This window comes from Patiria miniata, unplaced genomic scaffold (genome assembly GCF_015706575.1).
Source record: "Patiria miniata isolate m_02_andy unplaced genomic scaffold, ASM1570657v1 HiC_scaffold_17, whole genome shotgun sequence".
NCBI lineage: Eukaryota > Metazoa > Echinodermata > Asteroidea > Valvatida > Asterinidae > Patiria > Patiria miniata.
Window position 1 is genome coordinate 3017238 of NW_024037055.1, and position 7525 is coordinate 3024762.

General features: G+C 42.7%; 1 protein-coding gene across 1 annotated transcript; it reads right to left on the bottom strand.

Moving 5' to 3' along the window:
• Nucleotides 1-3623: 3623 nt before the first annotated feature.
• Nucleotides 3624-6044, bottom strand: LOC119723455 (beta-4C adrenergic receptor-like). Its single transcript, XM_038194120.1, has one exon. It carries the CDS (start codon nt 5970-5972, stop codon nt 4962-4964), a length of 1011 nt encoding a protein of 336 aa, XP_038050048.1. The 5' UTR covers nt 5973-6044; the 3' UTR covers nt 3624-4961.
• Nucleotides 6045-7525: the final 1481 nt, after the last annotated feature.

Consider the following 7525-nt stretch of genomic DNA (forward strand, 5'->3'; position numbering starts at 1 on the left):
AAATTTTATAGCATCTCATATAAAATCCAAGCGTGGCGCGATTTTTGTATGGTACCCTGACTTTGAACAGGTTATAGTAGCCTGTGTCCCGTTTGACTGGTTCCCCCATTACACACTGAACCGAACTTGCTGGTAGACAAAATCAGTGCTGCATGACATGCTTTCAAACACTTTCTTTTATTTTTGATGAGTGTACCATTGAGATTCTTGCGGGTACACATTGTACATAAACTAGCAGTGTTCGAATGATTTCTCCATCTTATCCACGCTAGACTGATATTTTATTCACTCGAGTAATAAAAAAAGATTTTAAAGAACTATTTGCGTGTTTGTTTGTATAATTCCCAGAACAAAACTCCACTAATAAAAGTTTGCCTGGGGTTGTGACTTCCCCGCGCTTCCCCCACGCTTCCTCCTTCAGATTCTTGCGTGTACACATAACCTATTAGGCTGAATGATTTCTCCATTAATAAACGCTAGCAGGCCGCGGAACCAGGATTTTCCAAAAGGGGAGGGGGCGTGAAATGTGACATGCAGCCGTGGTCAGGGCAAGTTGTGGCGCCTACGCCGAAGGCCGGGGGGGGGGGCATAATGTCATTGAAAGTAATGCGAGAGCGTAGCGCGCGAAGCCCTAACGGCGAGGGGTCCGATTTTTGGATTCTAGATGCTCTATGGTGCAATCTCAGGCAATATCTGACGACTTTAACCATTTTTTGAGCAAAAGATCATCATTTAAACATCATTTTTGAGTTGGAGTCATAGAATCAGCTACCCTGAATTATCATAAAACTGAAGCCTACAACATTTATTCGGGGACGAAAAAAAGGGGGGGGGGGACACGACAAAAAGCCCCCCCCCCCCCCCCCCCCCCGATAGACACCCATGCCCAAGGCGTGCCCACCCACGCCGCCCTGCTACAGGAGTCTGTGTGCATTTTCCTGTAATATACCGCATATTAATTTCTACAGCATAGGTCTCCTCTCGCTCGTCGCTTCCTTTTTGGTCTCGTCGCTTGCGCCCTCTGTCTCGTCGCTTGCGCCCTCTGTCTCGTCGCTTGCGCCCTCTGTCTCGTCGTGCGCGCCCTCTGTCTCGTGGCGTGCGCCCTCTGTCCCGTCGCAGTTATCTTTGTCCCGCCGCTTTCTAATTTGAGTGAAAGTATGATAGACCCCAATAACGATTGTTGTCTTATGTGCAATTAATCCTAGCAGGCTACGGTCTGACACCAACTGCCCTTTTAATTGTTTGTTTTAATGAAAAGGGAAGGGGGTGCGCCCCACGCCCCCCCCCCCCCGGATCCGCCCCTGGCTGGACTGATGTTTTATTCACTCGAGTAATAAAAACAGATTTCAATGAACTATTGGCGTGTTTGATGGAATAATTCCCGGAACTTTCCCCGGGGCTGTGTCGCATTAACGAACATCTGTGCAAATCTGTTCTCGACGGCTTGGTGAAAGAAAATTATGCTCGGATTGGGGTGAAGTTTTTGAATATGTCTGTATGTGTAGCCATGGAGCTATATAGCTCCATGGTGTTACTCAGTGTGAATGAGTTCGGTATACGGCTGTTTCATGCGACGCCAGAATTAAGTGCAAGAATGCATACCTCGATCCCTACAAACTAACTAAAATTTCACGCGAGCACGATTACTTTTCTGCGACATGTTATGAGGACATTAACCTTGGTCTGCAAATTCTCCAAACGAGTGATCCGACAAATATTGAGTGTCACCCAAAATCCATTTATTTTTTAACACCACTTGTCTGATACTGACTTAATGATCATCGATTTTTCTTCCTACATCATCCCAATCATCCAGACAACTCCTTGAGACGTTGCCGTGACAATCATTGTTCGAGAACACAAGGGGCATGATTGGACTCGAATAGGTCTATTAGTGTGACTTATTACAGTGTCAACTGTGTAGGGTCAATAGCAACACAGTTATGACCCAACAATCAGGTCAACGCAAATTCACGAAGAATCGGTATTTTGGCGATATCACATTCACTTTTCAATTATAAACAAATACAAGAAACAACCACTCCCTCTGTCCGTCAAAAGAAGTTAAAGTCAAATTGCTTATTAGCGCCCTCTATCGTTTGGCAGCTGTTGGGAAGAGGAAAGCTCCTTATGTCCATTGAGAGTTGTGGCAACCGTTACTTGCTGTTGGACACACAGAATGGCCTTGAATCATAACGCACTAGTGCATAAATATGACGCAAAAATGAGGGTTGCTTGCCTACTAAGTTCAGTGTCCTATCCTTTTTGTTGTCGCAAAGCGGTCTTCATGCAGCCCGGCCTTCGGTTGTAGCGCCCTCAACCAATCACATTGGAGAAGTGCTATAAAAAGACGCTTGAGGCGAAATTGCTTGGCTTCAATCACAGAGTAAATGTATAGAGCAGGAGCTTCTTCTGTTTTAGTGTTCGACGTAGACTAATTTGGAGTTCATTATGAGGTGTAGAATAAATTGCTCGACATAATAAAGTGGCAAAGTATTTTCAATCAGTATTGACGCAATGTCCCGTCATCAATTAAGGTGGCTTTTGTGTTATAAATTGGCTCCTTAAGGCAAAATGTAACAGTCAACATAATTACGGGCAATAATTGCAATCAAAATGCAAATAATGTTTTGTCTATTGCGTTCACTTCATTCGTTGAGACCAGGAAATAGCCGGCAAATTGAAACCATGCACCACTGAAGCTTTCAGGCTGATGATATTCTGGGCAATTAAGGGAGGCCTACGATAATTGTTTTCAAATCTGTCAGCTGTTTCGAATAGATCAAACAAAATAGTCATTTTTGTCATGGTGGGGAAAGATATTTTCCCGTTTTTGTAGGAGTGTATATGGCATGGATCTTGGCAGCAAGTTATACCCACGATGCTTTGCTTTTCCTTCACAATATTTTCAGGGCCAGATTAATTGTCCGAACTGGCGTAAACTTCACGATGATGATAAGCTGTACTAATTAAGCAAGCCAGTCCAAAGTGGTACAATCCTAAAAGCCTGTTGGCACGGTGTGGTATGTTTCGTAGGCCCTCAAATTTTTCGTAGGCCCCGAATTTTTCGTGGGCGCCCTAGGCACACAGCGTCTACTGTGCCCATTGGATATTATGGGCCAGAATATTGTTTTTGGACGGATATTCCCCGTTCTTTGATTGAAGACGTTTGGTACAAAACAGACATTTATTAGATACCTGTGTGCCGTAATCACTTGGAATGCTTGCCGATGGAATATTTGTTTTCAGAATTCCGTTTGTGCTTTCACAAGAGTACCGGCTGTTGGTGTAATGAGAGGAAGAGCCGGATATGCTGCAAATAGAACCTCGAGTCACAAAATTTGCAAGGACGTAATCTGTCATCTTTTAAAAGGCGTATAGAAACGGAAATAACGAGTTATCATTTTTCACATGTCAGTAAAAACAAAATTGGGTAAATGCAGTTAAAACCGAAATATTCAGACAACAGAAACTACTTTAAAAACATGTTTTCAAGAAGATATATTACTGTTGTATCCCAGAACGAGGTAGTCAGAATTTGATATCGATACTTAAAACTTCAATTGTACTGAAGCTTGTTTTTAAAAATAATCTTGATGAACAATTTGAACTCTGTGAAGCTATTAAATAAGAAATATGCCTTTGACAACAAAAATCAATAGGGCCTAACCAGTAAAAACCAAAAAGACAGAATGTTATCAAGAGCAAAAATACTACCACATCTGTGACAGATGATAAGTTTCAGAGTCAATGCACCATAGTAAGTACGGTATTAAATATTTATCAATTCTAACTCGCTGTTTCTGAACACGCCAACAAAGGACAGTAGTATTATTGTTACGACAATGACTATGATCTTTAGTTTTGTTCTGCGAATAAAACAGGAATATGTATCTCTTGTCAACAGCTATCAGGTGTAGAGGTCATGTATTATTACTGATATGCCTACGCCGATCGCTGTACAACTGTATCAGATAGCTAGCCACAATACAATACCAGAACTGACAATCATAAACTTGCAGTTTGCAAAGGTAAAACCACGTAAAAAGAAGCGTTCGATCGCCATGGGAATATTTTTGTTTAACATTTACATGCACAGAATATCATCCTACACGGTTCAACAGTATATTGTGTTTACTGATGATACCAGTCTTTTGTTTAAAGTTACCAGGCAGCGTAACTTGAATAAGTCAAGAAAGGAAAAAAAGTTTACGAAAAATGTATGTTTTTTATATAGCGGGTGCGACATCCACGTTAGCTCGGTAAAAGCCTGACCAAAATGAGCGGGTCATCACAGTAATGGGCCTTGCACTGAGTCATTTAAGAGAATAACACAATCATGTCCATTAAATTACCTAACAAGATATTTAATCAAAATCGAATTAGGAAGCCAATCTAAAGTAACCTTGGTAAGTACAACGTTATTAACCTCCTGTGACTCGTCAATGAACCGCATTAGGTACGATTTACCATGCACAAAATATCCAATGCAGGCTAAATGGTAGAGTAATTTGACTCTTTAGGGAGGTGTTTTTGTTTGGTTTTCAAGTTTTGTTATTCTGTTGGGATATACATCGAGATAATATTTAGGTCTACGTCTTTTTAATGTTTGAACAGCCTGGCTTGTAAGTAAACATTAATTTGGTCAAAGCAACTTTAGTTCTATTGAAAACCAAGCAGTTAATTGTCACATATTTTGCATTGTCTCATATACATACTGTACGGAAGCCGATTTTGTTTTCTTCAAATAACTATTGAAAACAACCAATTGCATCCACTGCATCTATTTTGTCATGAAGTTAACCCAAACGGACACATCTGAAAACAAATTTGTCAAGGAGAGTGAAGGAGGCCATTCAGAAGTCGACAATCAGATATATCGGTGAAGTGAAGAATATATGTTATGAATTCTAAATATTTAAAATGCTCAGTCTGAAATTGATATACGTACACTGAAAATGTCAGAATCTATTACTAGAAGCTGAATAACGGTGACGACGTCCAGACAACATTCTCTTTGCCGTTGTCCGGAAAATTGCATTGCGGGCGTAATAGACGAGAACGTTTAACCAACTGTTAGATAACGCCATGCACGATGCTGTAACGGTTAAACCTCGTGGGGCTTTTGTCATTGTGAGGTTCTCGTAGATGACGATGCTGAAGAAAGGCATCCATGCCATTGCGTACGTGAGAGTAATGATGCCGAATGTTTTGGCGGCTTTGTATTCGGGGAAGAATCTCCGTCGTCCTTGGTCCAAGCTGACCCGGCCGTTCTCCTGTAGGCTGAGTCGCTGAGCTTGCTCGTACATGGCGATGGCTCGAGCCTCCATATCCTTAGCGTGACGACGAGCGATCACGAAGATGCGGATGTACATCAAGATGAGGACTGGAAAGGGCGCGAAGACAAAGAGAATTACACACAGCGTGCCCATGACGTCCGGCTCACCGGACAAAGGGTCGAAGAAACACGAGTGGAGGTACTCATGATAGTTGGCAATTCTGCCGGGGAGGAAGCAGTTGGAGAGACCAAGGAACAGAGCAAAGACCCACACGCAGACGACAGCAACCCGGGCTCGGTTGACCGTGACTATACTAGGGTACCTCAACGGGCGACAGATGCAGATATACCGCTCGGCGTTGATCAGGAGGAGCGAGAACAGAGACGTAGTGGCGCAGATCTGATTCCCGGAGGCTGAGATGGCACAGAAGACGTACCCATACGGCCAGCCGTGGGTGATGACAGTACCCAGCACCGGCGCAGCGACTACCGTCCCCATGAGCAGGTCTGCCGCGGTCAGTGAGATGAGTAGCACCCGGGTGACATGGTTCATGTCCCGGGCGAGTCTTAAGACCAGGAGGCAAAGGCAGTTCCCGGTGAGAATCAGGAGAGTTATACTCACGAAGGCTATGCCTTCTATCACTCGTAAGCCAACATCATCCTCGACTAGAGTTAAGTTTGTTTCGTTCATCATGTTTCCTTGCAACTCCCACAGTAACACAAAACTGACATTACTGTGTGCAACAGGTATCAGCAAGAGCTCCTGTGTGTAGTAAGCTGTAGTTGACCCATGTGGCGGCGTTTCCGTTGGTTCTTGTTTATAAACGCCCCTTTATTACATGTGCACACTTCTGTTAGGGTCTGATAATCAGTTATGTCGTCATCACCCGCGGAATCACAACAAAAAAGTCTTGTTACCGCTTAGATCGGAAGTAGATCTTGGAAAGAGATAGCTCTTTTTCATGGGAAGCCGGTCGATAAAGTGATGTTGACGGCCATTATATTTGCAACGCACTATGCAGGCAATTTATTTACAAGAAAAATAAACGATTCTGGCTGAGGTGAAATTGTTCTTGCGGCTCACACGTTATTTTGTGTCTTCCAAGAAAGCTAGATAAATTTTAATATGAATTCGGGGAGTTCGAGTAGGGTGAATCAGGACTGTTTTCTTTCTCATTTGTCCCAACTGATTAATGCCGAGCACTGTAGAGAGACACAGTCTGTAGCAAATTACTTTATCGGAGTATTTGATGTCCCCATCTGCCGTGCAATTTCATATAATAATTGCTTTATTGCAACGGTTGCGTGTTGCTTATTACAGCCGCACTCGACGCCAGTTGCAATGGGCCTGAAATGAACTTGATGTCTAAATTGTATTTAAATTGGTTAGTTGCATAAAGCCTTTATTTCTGCCATCGCCATGCATAAAGGCATTTTTTCTTGATCAATATTCTCCCTAAATGGAAAATGCATGCATGGCAATATCCTGAAAATTGCCAAACTATGGGACGTTTCTTGGATGGGCTTTATTCCCCTTTTTTTGTGAAGACAAAAAATGTACATGTGTGTATTTTGTAAGATTTCAGAATCACAGATTATGACTGATTACGAGTGCACGATGTTCTAAAAAAAGAAACACGGTTTGGAAAGTTCTTCTACTTAATTTTGTCTTACATAAAAATTAAAATCTCAAATGTCGTGATGCCATTATGTGGCCTGTCATTTCTGACGTCACGAGACCAAGCTGACGTCATTCCCTATCCATGCCTTTCAAAGACCAGTAACGATTTCGATTGTTGTGGGGTGGGCTGCTGATTCAGGTAAATGAAACCCTTTTGTAACTTTTTTTGTCTTCAGAATCACATGGAGAAAAAAGTAGCTGCATGGAATTAGTAACCATATACTACTCGCCGCCTGACCATTATCCCCCAGCCGTCCCAAAAAAAACGCCCCCGGATAAACAAGCATAATAGATAATCTTCGGACCATTTACACAGATTATCCAACTTAATCCGAATAGCAGAAAAAAACTTCCTCGTCTTTAGTGCTTCTCCATCGATTAAACATCATCTGATTGTCCGCTAGCCACTCGCCAGCCATAAGAAGAGGCGAGACGGTTCCACAGTAGGGGTCCCCGAATACAAGCACGTGAAGTAGTTCCCAAGGTCCGTGAAAGTTGCACCCCATTGTTCACCAAGCTATGCCCCAAGGCAAACACACAACGCTCGGCTCGGCATCGCCATTTTC